At 37.9% G+C, this 14339-nt stretch overlaps 1 protein-coding gene across 1 annotated transcript in view; it reads right to left on the bottom strand.

Moving 5' to 3' along the window:
- The window catches only part of OTOG (otogelin), a gene marked incomplete at both ends in the record, with an annotated part of 96697 nt that overhangs the window by 67289 nt on the left and 15069 nt on the right, over positions 1 to 14339 (bottom strand). The window contains 8 exons of the mRNA XM_080618194.1: positions 803 to 980; positions 1752 to 1884; positions 7367 to 7512; positions 8375 to 8421; positions 9303 to 9411; positions 10634 to 10759; positions 11744 to 11853; positions 12693 to 12799. Of these exons, the coding sequence (XP_080474320.1) occupies positions 803 to 980; positions 1752 to 1884; positions 7367 to 7512; positions 8375 to 8421; positions 9303 to 9411; positions 10634 to 10759; positions 11744 to 11853; positions 12693 to 12799 (956 nt within the window). The remainder of the gene's footprint in view (positions 1 to 802; positions 981 to 1751; positions 1885 to 7366; positions 7513 to 8374; positions 8422 to 9302; positions 9412 to 10633; positions 10760 to 11743; positions 11854 to 12692; positions 12800 to 14339) is intronic.

Here is a 14339-nt window from a genome sequence, read left to right as displayed (position 1 = left end):
AATCTTGTTAATACTTCTTAATCTTTAAGATTGAAATTCATCAAAAAAACACTAATGTATTCGTGTGTGTGTGTTTTTCAATAAGAACCATTATGGAAAGATTTCCCATTTTGCTATTAGTTTTGAGAAAAAGAAGTTCAATTCTTCTCTCTTTTTTTCCCCTCCCCTTGGTCAAAGAGATATTCTGCCAAGCTCCAAATTCATGTTCTCCTTCTCCCACTTCCATTAGGCTGCTCAGTCCTCTGGAAGCAAATTTGCTCTTTATTATCTGTAGGAAACATGCTACAAAGAAGCTGGACAAGCAGCAATCTTGACTGTGGTGCTTAGGCAGCTTTAACCACCTTTCACTGCATCACAGTGAAGTGAAGCTCAGGCAACAGTCAATTCCTGTTGTTAGCCTGAAGGCACTGAACAATGGAGGCTCTGCCACAGACAGCAGATTAGAACCTGCAGCAGAAAATAGGAGCTGGAAAAAGAAGAGGTTTGAAGGGAGACAGGAAGTCCCTTTTACAGGCCACTCCATATTTTGGACAAAACTTTGCAAATAAACTAGCACTAGTCATATATACTTCACTGTATTTTTGTATTATAGTATTTTAAGCAAAACCTGGCTTGATACCCAATAGTTGAATTTACAGATCTTTTTGTTAGTAAACTAAAACCTACTATCTCACTAACAAAACTTGAAGTAAATTAGTCTTGATATCTATACATTCAACTTCAGCCCACATTTGATATACCACTCTAACTGTAGATGATATATATATACACTAGCAAATAGAAATCTTGCAGCTATTCATACAAAAAATCATCCTCTGTATTTCCATTGAAGGTTCCACAAAGGCCCATAGTATCATCCTTCCACCGTCCATCCACTTGAAGGTAAAGCCTCAATCCTTCTCTGTCGTACAGTATCTGTAATCCGATGTGTGTCTTTACTTGAAGAAATACAGAGGACAGTTTCCGTATTTCAAATAAGTCTGGTGATTAAAAACAGAGACTGTTGAAAAGCAAAGGAAACCTGCCTGCATTTTGTTTCTTGTCATTTCACTGGTTTTGTTCTGTATCATTTTTATGTAAGTTACATTTTCTTCCTATTAAGGCCAAATTTTCCTCTAATCATTGATTTCTCACCAAACGTTACACTGATTCAAACTTTAAAGAAAACAAGGAACTTACAACAGTACTGCATTTTCTAAAAATGCATCCAGAGTTCACCAGAATATTCATAAAGGTTAACTAAAAGTAAATCAATTTAGAGATACAAACATTGCAGACCAACACCAGCAACTTACTTCCTGTGCTAAAGCCTTTTTGGGGAAATTCCCAAAGAGCCAAGGCCGCAGAGACAATAAATGTACTAATTTTTTGCATATATATCTCTTGTTAAAGTTAACATTGAATCTCACAGAACAGTGTCACATATTCCTACACAGAATATTTGGTAACACCTTCCAGAAGGAGAGATTTAAAACTTACTGAAGCAAAAAGAAATATTCTTTTTTGGTTTGTAAATCATCCGTGACAGGGCTCCTTCCATTTATATTTACTCAAATTGTTTACAAAAGAAAGGAAAAGAAATTATGAAGTTCAGGAATCAGAGAAAATTTCTCCTCAGAAAAGTTAATTTGAGAAACATTTTACACAGAATATTAAAAATATACCACTTCAGTACCACAACACATGCATATGCCATTAAAATACTGCCTTAGTGCTTGATAGAAGTTGTAAGTTTATGTATTATTCCTTACCATCTGCATAAGGCAGGTTAATTTTGTATTGGTCATATACCAGAACATCTCCTGAATGAGTCAGAGTCACTTGTCTCTTGAGGTCCTGCTTAAGAATAAGGCTGATTGATTGGATACATGATCCATCCTGGTTCTACAAATCAGAGCAAAACACATTTAAAACAAACAAGCAAACCTTAAGAAGGATAAAAGTTACATAAGACTGCAAGTAAAGCTATAATTAGTGGGGAATTGAAAATATTCATTTGTATCTATCTTATTAGCAGAGAGCACTTGTAAAACAGCTTTACAGCTAAGTAAGAAAACTTAGTATTTGGAATGATTTCACATGTGTGTTTAGTACAGCTCAAAAGTGGGATTTGGAAAGAGAAACTAAATAATTGTTACATAGCTAAGTACAAACACACCTGCAATTCATGATTAAACCCCCTGATTAAAGACCCACTAAGGTTAAACGAATGCTCACAAACAAGGCTGCATTATCCACAGCACTGCTGTGCACAAAAATCAAAATTTGTACTTTAAAGTGTTCTGATAAACTAGGTTTTTTCAAAGCATACGTAAGATATAAAATTCTTTTAAAGGCACACAATAATGAAAGACAGAAGCACCTTGTGAATAGTTATTTAAAACAACATTTAAAATCATTATTTCTGAGAGGAGTTGTGGAGTGTGTTCATAAGCTCCCTGGACGAATATTGACAAAAGAAAGGCAGCATCACACCAGCATACAGTATCACAACATCCAACTGACCTATCTTATTGTTACTACTATTGCTTATTCTTATTTTCATTTTCAGTTCTCTAAGTCAAAATGTCACACAGAAAAAACATGGAAAGAAATACTGCATTTCAGTCTGGATGAAACATACTCCAAGAAATCCTAGCTCAACATCATCTGCCTAACTCACAACCACCTTCTTCAGTGGCACTTAACTGTCAACATTACCAAAAGCAGCTATTGACTGAAATCCTAAAAATCAAAGTATTGAGACTCATGCTGAAATTCCACAACGTAAAGAAGCTACATGCCCTAGAGAAGAAATTTTCACACAGCTTAAAAATCAAGAATTGAGGTTAACTGCTTTAATCAAAACAGAAGTCGAGTATCATGTACATCATGTACATGTTCTGTGTTAGTTATGATGGATTTTTTTTCCATTCAAGTTCTGAAACCAATCGGCACATAAATGATGTCTTAAACTATTTAAAATTCATGCACATTTTATGTTACTGTAGTGATCTTCAACTAGACACCATACTACATGGGTGGAAAGCAACACAAGTCTGAAGACTACTGAATATTGACTGCTTTCAACATACCACAGCAACAAATACACCTGCACTAAGTAACATAGAAACTAGGCAGAGAAAGGTTAACACTAGTCAATTCCTATCTAGGAGGACAGTTAGGCCAGGACTTCCACCTTTTAAAATAACTACAGGTATTTTGGCTTTCGATGCCAATAGGGAAAGAATGCTCATTAAAGCATGCTTATTACTCACAGAAGATTACCAAATTTTTCTTGAGAGAATTAATTTGATCACCCACTTATTTTAAAAAAGAAAAATATTCTATCACAGAGAATCAAGCATAGAGGTGGATTGAGAGATGACTTGAACTTAACCATGTCAGCATTCTGTAATTTACCTTGCTACACGCTGAAAGATATAAGAATCCACCTTCTACTTTTTCTTTTCTCTAGGAAGTAATTAAGTTTCTGCCACTCCTGCTATACTTAAATCTCTTTACTATAGCTAAGACATCAGCTTATTTACATGGATTTAGTGTAGCTGGATAAAGTTAGAAGACTGTCTATTCCCTGTCATCTACAGAGGAAAGGGGGAAGCATCCAACTGCTGTTTCTTCTGTTCACCCTCCTTCACTGCAAGACCTTGTAACCATTTAAAAGGTATTCAAGAACAATGACAAAAACTGAGTCCAGTTATTTTTGGCACACTATTTGTTCACTTTAGTCTCATCTTGATTATGCCTCTTTAGTGTCTCATAATGTCTTATATACCAAAACATACATGTTTGAAATCACTTGGCAAACAGCAGTCTAGGTGTCACTGAAGGAAATCTCATTGATTGGGTCTGGTCCTGAGCTGCAGTCAAGAAATGTCCATAAGAGGTGCAGGCAGCTACACTTTTCAATCCCACTGCCTACAGTAAAGACATAACCTATGGTGAAATATTAAAATGTTAAGAATCTGCAGTGCTGAAAGAGGCACTGGACAAGATGCAGCTAAAATATCCCTACCTTTGGACTGTCACACTAACTGCAAAATTATACCATGAATACCATCCACACTGCAAACAGATTAGGATGTTCAGTTCAAAGACTTACACTTTCATCCTCCTCTCACTGACTTTCACTGGGACTTGCCTAGTAGCGGACAAATGTTGCCCTACTCATTGAAAACAATTGCTAGGGCTACCATGTGGCTTTGACAGATGCTGAACTAGCACAAAGCAGATTATGTCAGTCCTTCAAATACCATGGACACACAAGTACACACAGTGGTGTGCAAAGATTAAAAACCACATTCAGAATTTTCCTGTCTCTAAATGATAGTGCAACAGTGATCTCTCACCAACAGTTGAAATGATAAAAAGAAACTTAAAAATAGCAAATTATAAAAATTATGGAAGATATTTCATCAGCTCAACCAGCTCTCCCAGACTGATAGTGAAGACAGATATCTGCATGGTGAAGCTGTGTTCTTGTAGCTTACCTTGTTGTCTTGACTTTTTACTAAGACATTAGGTTTCTGTGCCTGTCATTCAGCAATAACAGCTATAAACGGACAATTTTGTTGGCTTTTTAAGAAGAAAAAAAAATAAAACAATACCAGCTGGTACGAGTAGCAGACCAGAAACAAGAGAATGAGCCTCCATATTATATAAATTACTACACAATGTTGACAAAAGCTTTACTATTCTTTCATGCTGAAACTAAAGGAGAAATTCTGCCTGACAATTGTTCTCTGTTCCAATGAACTGCTTCTTTCACAGCACTGCCCCTGCTAACTTTCAGCAGGTGTTTTCACAGGAATGGTGATATCTCTCAGTAGGCACTTTAAAAAAAAAAAAAAAAAAAAGTCTATATTCAGAAGATCTTCTCATCATACAAACTACAAAGCCAGTGAGGTTGTCACCTGAAACTCAGATAATGTCAAGCTGTGTTGATCACTGGAATGATTCTCCTTCCAAAAGGTGCTTAAAGAAAATTTCACATCATTGTGAAATAACTTGTTGCCTGATGACTGATTATGTCACCAGATCTAAGACTCTACATGACTGGATTCTTTGTGATTCAGAGACCTAAATCTCCCTAGGTATTTTCTTTCTACATTTTTTTAATCTACTTGAAGGAGATGGGACTGATAAAGTTGGGGTTTTTTTTAAAAAAAAGCACAAAATCTGGATATACCAAGAAATATGAGATTCTGCACTACAAATCTTTTAGCTTTCCATTTCAATTCATTAATTTTTATAAATAGGAAAAAGATAATGGATGGTGCCTAGAGAACTGTAAAGCAGATCTTCTGCCAAGTGGTACCAGCTAGTTGATAAGACACTTGAATAGATGCACTGAAGCCTCACACTCTTGCATTATAGTACTCAGACTGCTCTCACTACCCTCCCATAACTGGTACAATGATAATTTAATTAGCAGTATGTCACCCTGGAACATACCACACAAGTCTCTGGTCACCCACCTGGCTGTTAATGTCCAGAAAGCTTCACTCAAAACTCTGTAAAAGTCTGTACCTATGAGGGACTGATTAGGCTAGCTTTGTTGAAGGCTAAATTAAGTATGAAGCCTAATATATAGTAAAAGCCAAGAGAATCTGGGGTTTTTTTCACCTACAAACTACTCGGACACGGAAACATATTAAGCAAACTCCCTAAGTCAGGGTAAACAAGACGCGAGAAATACTGCAAGGTTCTTGGTGATCTCACAAGTGCTGCAGAAAACCAACTAATCTGATTATTGCTTCCCCCAACAAAAGTATCACCACAACAACTAAACTAAAAGGCACATTTCTGTCTGTTTTGAACACAGAAATAAGCATTCTGTAACACAAAATGGAATGAGACACACAATACATATCCTGCATATTACCATAGTATGTATTTGCTCCAGACCTCTGTTGTCAAATTAATGGGTTTTCTAACAGGCCAGGCTGAGAGGTATCTAACTGTGGGTTTCATGCTTCAACTTTAATTTGATAAGAAAAGTTCCTTAGAGTATTTCTTTGGGTATTCCCTTTGCATATCTTCAACCATATAGTACAGGATATAGCTTCAATATAGAATCATAGAATAGTTATGGTTGGAAAGGACCTTGAGATCATCTAGTTCCAACCCCCCTGCCATGGGCAGGGACACCTCACACTAAACCATGTCACCCAAGGCCTCATCCAACCTGGCCTTGAACACCACCAGGGATGGAGCATTCACAACCTCCCTGGGCAATCCTTTCCAGTGCCTCACCACCCTCTCAGTAAAGAATTTCTTCCTTAGATCCAATCTAAACTTCCCCTGTTTAAGTTTGAACCCGTTACCCCTTGTCCTATCACTACAGTCCTTAATAAAGAGTCCCTCCCCAGCATCCTTATAGCCCCTCTTCAGATACTGGAAGGCTGCTATAAGGTCTCCACGCAGCCTTCTCTTCTCCACGCTGAACAGCCCTGACTTTCTCAGCCTATCTTCATACGGGAGGTGCTCCAGTCCCCTGATCATCCTCGTGGCCCTCCTCTGGACTTGTTCCAACAGTTCCATGTCCTTTTTATGTTGAGGACACCAGAACTGCACACAATACTCCAAGTGAGGTCTCACGAGAGCAGAGTAGAGGGGCAGGATCACCTCCTTCGACCTGCTGCTGCGCACACTGCTGGCTCATGTTCATTTTCTCATCGACCAACACCCCCAAGTCCTTCTCTGCAGGGCTGCTCTGAATCTCTTCTCTGCCCAACCTGTAGCTGTGCCTGGGATTGCTCCGACCCAGGTGTAAGACCTTGCACTTGGCATGGTTAAACTTCATAAGGTTGGCATTAGCCCACCTCACAAGCATGTCGAGGTCCCTCTGGATGGCATCCCTTCCCTCCGGCATATCAACAGAACCACACAGCTTGGTGTCATCGGCAAACTTGCTGAGGGTGCACTCAATCCCACTGTCCATGTTACTTGACAAAGATGTTGAACAAGACCGGTCCCAACACTGATCCCTGAGGGACACCACTCGTTACTGGTCTCCAGCCGGACATCGAGCCATTGACCACAACTCTTTGCATGCGGCCATCCAGCCAGTTCTTTATCCACCAAGTGGTCCATCTATCAAATTGATGTCTCTCCAATTTAGAGACAAGGATGTCGTGTGGGACAGTGTTATATACACTGCGTACAACCACCTTTCTCAGGTTTCTTGGACTCTGTTGTTCAACTACTTCATCATCAAGGAAAATTGTTGCTACTGATTAATTTTAATGTATGCCATTGCAGGTAGCTTTCATGATTTTTTTTTCTTAGTATTCTTCCTGCTCCCCCCCCCCCGGTTAGTAAGCCCTTCAGCATATAAACATTACGAGAGAGTTCTAAGCCTTACCTGTCCGCAAGGAGCGTTTTGCAAGGATATGGTAAATGCTCCCGATGCACGGCTTTTTGCTAGAATATATTGGCAGGTAGCTTGGAAAGTGTATTTGCGCCCATCAAAGGTCATGAAATGTGTGTCTCCTGAAACTGAGCATTCAGCTGACAAACATAAATAATGTATTGAAGTATGCAGAAAAGACAGTGTACTCTCAACAGTTACTACTGCTGTAGAGTTCATACACTTTGATACATGTTATAATTTATAAAATTGCATTCATATTATAATCAGGTACTAGGAACACAGTGAAGAAGTGATCCTTATCCTTGTTTTTGCTATGGAGTTCCTACCTGGTGCCAGGCCAAGATATCTAAACAATTTACCCTGGAGGTGACAATAACGTGTAATCCTTACATTCCGGATATTTGATTTGTGGCTCTAAAAACATTTTTAGATTTACAGAAACATTAAACACTCCCACAGTTAATTGACAACTCCAAGACAGTGCTTGAATCTATTGGCAACCATAAGAACTATGCAAAATCCTTTTGACCTTAATCTCTTTGTAGTTTAGCTGCCCACCTGTGAAGTGGGAATAACACCCCTCATTCCACAGGCATGTCAAAAAAAATTAATTGGTATTTTTGCAATACCTAGATACTATATCTCTAGCCAGCAATGCTGGGGCAGGGGGAAGAGGGGAAAGGCAATTTTGCCATATGTCTTTCAAGTGAAGATTGCAGAGCAAACTTTAGTTGAATGACAAGAATGACAAGGTAGTGCCATCTACCAGAGACATGATGGTGATGTATAGGGAGACATATTGCACTAAGTTGAAAGGCAGATTCCTGCTCCTCAGACTATTTTAATATTTGATCTACTGTGTGTTAATGCATTTACATGTAGATAGAAATAAAAATGCAAGTTATACAGTGAAAGAGCTTATTCAGATCTAACAGTAATATTTTACCCAAAGTAGAAATTCAGTTATTAAATAGTTAAGTATTCAAAACTTTGACATACCTGGACATGTAAGATTTGTACAAATCCACTTTCCTCCAATACAAGTGCTGAAATAAATAAATAAATAAATTAATATTAAAAAAAAGTTTCAGACTTTTTTTTTTTTTTAATTGAAGTATATATGGCTGTCCCTCAGTTGTTTTTCCTGGTTTCCTTCTATATGAAGTGGTTACCAGGTATCTTGAGTCTCACAAAAGGGTACAACAGTGCTATCACACTCACTAGAATGCCTGGGAGCTGTGGCAAGTGCTTGTCATGAGGATATGATCAGGTGAAATTTCATCCGTGCATCCAGTAACACTTTTCTTTCTTTTTAGCTCCTTGATAACCATTATAAAAGTTAAGGATTATTAAAACTGATAAGAATAAACACAAGCAATTTGAATCTTAATACTTTAAAAAGAAAAAAATCTGATAGGAAAAAACAAGTTGCACATCTGCAAGCTCATCCATTTAATCAACTAAGTTTATCCAATAAAGACATTATCTCTTCCTACAAACTTTTCTTTTCAATGTATGAAATTAACTTAGAAATTCTCAAAAGAGCAGCTTAGTGTCATAATGACATTACGCTCTTTGTGTCCAAGTGAGACAACAAAACCAGGAGACAAAGTAAAGTCATTCTCCTGTTCAGATTTTGAATTCTAGATTCCTTTTACTTTGAGGCAGAGTTTGAGGTGAAAAGTGTATTAAACATTACAGTATTCTCTGCAATATCTGCCATTCGCTCCTATTTCACATTAATAGCTCTATAGTTTCTTTTATCTTTCCCTTTTTTGCAAAATATATGAAACAACAAGTTTTGCACATAGAAACAGTGAGTACTTATCAACTTCATTCACTTCTTAACCAAAACAGGTCTTACAAAAGTTGTCTCTCATGACCATGAAAGGCTTAAGTTCACAGCATAAAAAGAAAAATTACTAACCAGTTATTACATTCCTCATAAACCACTGAGCCCATTTCAAAGAAGCTTCCATGGTAGTCACAAGGGCAGTCCATAGGTTTGACACACAATTCATTTTCATAAATTAAGCCTAGAAAAAATGAAACAACAAGGAAAAAATAAAATATCTGTACGAATGGCTGATGGAGCACTAAGTATACCCAAGAACAACACAAATAGTCATGTATGATAATAAAACTCTACACTATTTCTGCAGTAGTTTGATCTGAACTATATTAAATGTATTATATTATGTGGACCAAGTACCAGAATTGCTTGAGATACAGTAACAGTAGCATGAATAACAAATATTTAATATTGAGGGGCAGGGGGAAGAAACCACCCACAAAGAAACAAAAAAACCTAACACACACACACACACACCCCCCACACACAAACAGCAAACCATGCTGTTTTGAGTACCCATTGGCTTCCTTTTTGACACATTCACAAATTTTTGCTTCTATGTTTTAAGGTACTGTTTGGTCTTTATTTTATTATAATGGTTTTTTTTTTACTTGTGGGAGGTTTTGTGTGTGTTCCATTCTAAGAGATCCAGGAACTGAAAGCCTTTACTAGGCCATAAAAGATAAAACGTATGACAAAGATGATTATATTTATAAATCATCAGGGTATGTCTAAGAGGCAGGACTTTATGATTCAGCATATAACTTTCTCTGACCTCTCTTAGATAGAATTATGTACCCAAGAGAAGCCAGTAACAAGGATAAAACTGGACATCAGAGTATATTTTGGTAACAAGGGTGAAGTTTTGCCACAGGCTGCATTGCTAAATACCTCACTTGCCATAACTATACAACAGCAGAAGAATATCAGTATCAAAACCTGTTTCTGGCCACATGAATGAGTTTTAGTCATGTCACATTTCTGAGCTCTCCTAAACACCTGACCTTGCAGTAATTCTTCAGGGTGAAAAAAAAAAACCCAAACCAAACCATAAAATCAGTCAAACCTAAAGGCAAAGCACACCAGAAAAAAACCCAACTCGCCAAAATACCACCAGAATCAGGAAGATGGCTGCTCTGTTAACAACAGAGCAAACCCAATTTTTCATTCAAATGGTTGAGTTCTACAGCTAGAATGTGGATCTGTGCTAAAACCTATTCCCACTTGTTAAAGGGAGAAAAAAGCACTTGTCAGTTACAAGCAAAACAAGGTCGTTCATCCACACTCTCTGCGCTGCCTTTATAAAGAGCTCCTGTGAGTGCCTTAATCTAGCCCCTAACCTTGGGCGATAGCAATCAGAAAGTTACATGGCATTATATAACATATATTTGAGAAGCAAAATTTACCATCCGGACAGTAACATCCATCAATGCAGGGAAGTTCACTGTCAATGCACTGTGATTTTTGATGACATGAAACAGGGCAACAGTTGATGCATTCATTGTAGGTCAAGGGTTCAGCACAAGTAATCACTGAAAAATAGAAACAGATACAGACCATGTCTCCCAAGCCAGTGTTCAAGGCCAGGCTGAACAGAGCCTTGGGTGACATAGTCTAGTGTGAGGCAACCCTGCCCGTGGTAGGGGGGCTGGATCTCCGTGATCTTAATGTCCTTTCCAGCCCTAACCATTCTATGATTCTATAAATAGCAAAGTATTGTATTTCTGACTCAGCACTTAAAATAGACTGCAGATATTTGTTTCAGGTATTTACTTTTTGATAAGTCAATTGAGCATCTGTTGTCTAGAACAATGAAACAATGGCTTTAATAAAACACACAAACACACAATATACATATATTCATATTCTGTCCATTAAAGATGCACTAAGAAGGAATAATCTTAAATTAAGCCAAGGAAAGCTCAGGGAACTTTCTCACAGCAGAGCTATTTAGATACTCAGACCAGCATAGGAAGTAGTAGAACATCCATTAACAAATATTTTTAGAAACATAGAGGAAACCTGCTGTCATGAATGACATAATAGTTCTGGTCCTGTATTCCAGACAGGCAAATAAATTAGATGGTCCCTTTCAAACTTACTTTCTGTGATTTCTAAGATGATGACTTATACAAGAGTAATTCAAGTTTACTTTTAAACACTCTTGACAAATTTTTATGTATTAGAAATCCATGAAGACTTTGACAATATTTGAGAGTAGCTCTATGAAAAAACAAATGGTTAATCATCCTAAAGAATCTCTGATGTTTCAGTAAGAAGGTTCTTAAAACACATTCTAATAAGCTTAGTGTTTTAAATACATTCAGTACAAATTACACATATAAAAAAAAGAACTTCTGTTTTGTTTAAGTATCCTTGAATTGAGTCTATATTTATGCTTTCAGTGAGAGCTATATGAGTTCAAAATAGGAGAAAGGAAAAAGAGGTAAAAGTATGAACACTTTTAAAAATACAACTATTAAGCAGTCTTTCCAAGTACGAAAGCATCTTCATACCACACTGCTGAAAGTGCATTCGCCATCCATGAAGTGGCTTTCCTGCTTGGGCACATGCTCTGGCATATTCAGTTAATGCTCGACACCAAGTTGCATTATCAGCTGCTGACCTTACACAAATAAAAATTGACATATTATTTTCTTCCTACATTCAAACATGTAATCATAACCTCATGAATACTCCTGCATTGTATGCAACCATGTTTTTGAATCTACTTTAATAATGTTCTAAAGTACTGTGCTGTTTGTCTAGGTTAAAAGTGTTAAATTGCACACTTGAAGACAAGTCATCAACAAACCTGAGACCTGAAACTAACTTCTTGAATAAATCCATGAAAGCCAGAGACAGAGCAGTATTAACAGACCTGAATAAATGTCTTGATTTTTACAAAAGGAATAACATTGTTAAGAAAACTCACAAGAGGAAAGTGTAAAGTTTCCACCATGGTACAAGAAATGGAAATTATCTTCTGCCCTGCCTGTTAACTAGTCAAAACTACTTGAATAAGGAGCATAGCAGCTTGTGAAATGATAGCATAAAATCAGATAGTAATCAAATTCCTCTTTTCGTTGGATTAACATCTGGCTTGCAAATGACAAACTGACCTATGCACCATTACTGTTCATTAAGGCTAGAAACACTAATGATGTTGCACACTCAGAATCAAAACAGATGCCATATTCAAGGACAGGTATGCTAACAAGTTATGAAAATATCTGAGCCTGATTTTGGTCATCCTTATACCAAAGAAAACAGGAACAACTCCACAGGAATTTCTGGCAGTAAAAACAGAAGTAAACCAGAAAGGCAAGATAAAAGACTTAGATGAAAAACAACATGCAGAAAAAGACACAAATTAGTCCTGTTAACATTTACAATTCACTCTCATAATAGAAGGACAATGTTTTTTGAAATAGTTTTGGAATTACTCAAAAAACATTTACTTACATGCAGAGATCATTGGCGCAGCTTGCCATAAAAGGAAGAGGACTCACATATTCATGACATGTTTCAAATGGGGGATGTAACAGGATGTTACACAGCGTGTATGCCCTCTGAAATGAATAAGATAGCTGTTGTGAAGAGAAGGCTTTAAAAAATAAACCTAAGCAGAACAGAAGACTATGGTAAATCAGAACAGACATCTTAGTCTGTGCCTAGGAATCACTTTCATCAACAAGAAGCAGTGGATAGCAACATTGCTGTCCATGCCAGAGCATTCTTTTATCCAAGGTCATAACAGTGGTAGTAAAATATATCCATTCCCCAAGAAAGGCATAGGGCGTGTTGCAGCTAAGCCCAGATGATGTGAAATAGTCTTCATTTTAGTCATATTACAGAGTGAAAGGCAACAGAAATAAAACATGTATGGCATCAGCTTTAAAATCAGCAAGGTTGGAAAAGACCTTTAAGATCATCAAGTCCAACCATTAGCCCAGCACTGCCAAGTCCACCACTAAATCATGTTAGTGAGGGCCTCATCTACATGGTTTCTGAACACTTCCCAGGGATGGTGATTCTACCACTTCTCTGGGTAGCCTGTTCCAGTAGCTGACAACCTTTTCAGGGAAGAAATTTTACATAATATCCAATTTAAATCTCCCTTGGTGCAGCTTGAAGCTGTTACCCCTTGTCATATTGCTTGTTACTGGGGAAAAGAGACTGACCCCCACTTTGCTACAACCTCCTTTCAGGTAGTTGTAGAGAGCAGTAAGGTTCCTCCTGAGCCTTCTCCAGACTAAACAACCCCAGTTCCCTCAGCCATTCCTCATCAGACATATTCTCCAGACCCTTCACCAGCTTTGCTCCTTTCCGGATCCGCTCCAGCACCTCAATATCTTTCTTGTAGTGAGGGGTCCAGAACTGAACACAGTATTCAAGGTGCAGCTGAGTACAGGGGGACAATCACTGCCCTGACCCTTTTGGCCATGCTATTTTTGATACAGACCAGGATGCTCTTGGCCTTCTTGGCTGCCCTGGCACACTGCATGCTCAGCCGTCAATTAGCACCCTCAGGTCCCTTTCAGCCAAACAGCTTTCCAGCCCCTCTTCCCCCAGCCTGTAGTACTGCATGGGATTGTTGTGGCCCAAATGCAGGAGCCGGTACTTTGCCTTGTTGATCCTCATACATGATGGCCACAGACCATCAGTCCAGCCTGCTCAGATCCCTCTGCAGAGCCTTCCTACCTTCCAGCAGATCAACACTCCCACCCAACTCGGTGTCATCTGCAAATTTACTGAGGGTGCACTCAATACTTTAAAACTTTAGTTTTAAAGCACTTCATTTCAGGGTTATGTCTTGAAAATATTACTTAAAAGGATAATCTGCTTCAATGTGATGGATGAAAGAATAATTTTTAAACACTGGCAAATTAACTGTGATCTCATTCTGGTTTTGCTTACTTGCTTCTCTCCATCATTCCTAAGGGAAGAAATAGAAACCAGCTCTAAAATGTACCCATACTTTACAACTTTTCACTCATTTAAGTTCCCAGACTCAAATGATTCTATTGGTTGCTATACAGACAATATAATATTTGAACAAATCAAGAATGAAACACAGAAGTGGGGGCAAAAGGAGAAGACAAGGGAAGC

Source organism: Psittacula echo (assembly GCF_963264785.1).
Source record: "Psittacula echo genome assembly, chromosome: 5".
Taxonomy (NCBI): domain Eukaryota; kingdom Metazoa; phylum Chordata; class Aves; order Psittaciformes; family Psittacidae; genus Psittacula; species Psittacula echo.
The sequence above is the reverse complement of the archived record's forward strand: the minus strand, read 5'-3'. Positions and strand labels throughout refer to the sequence as shown.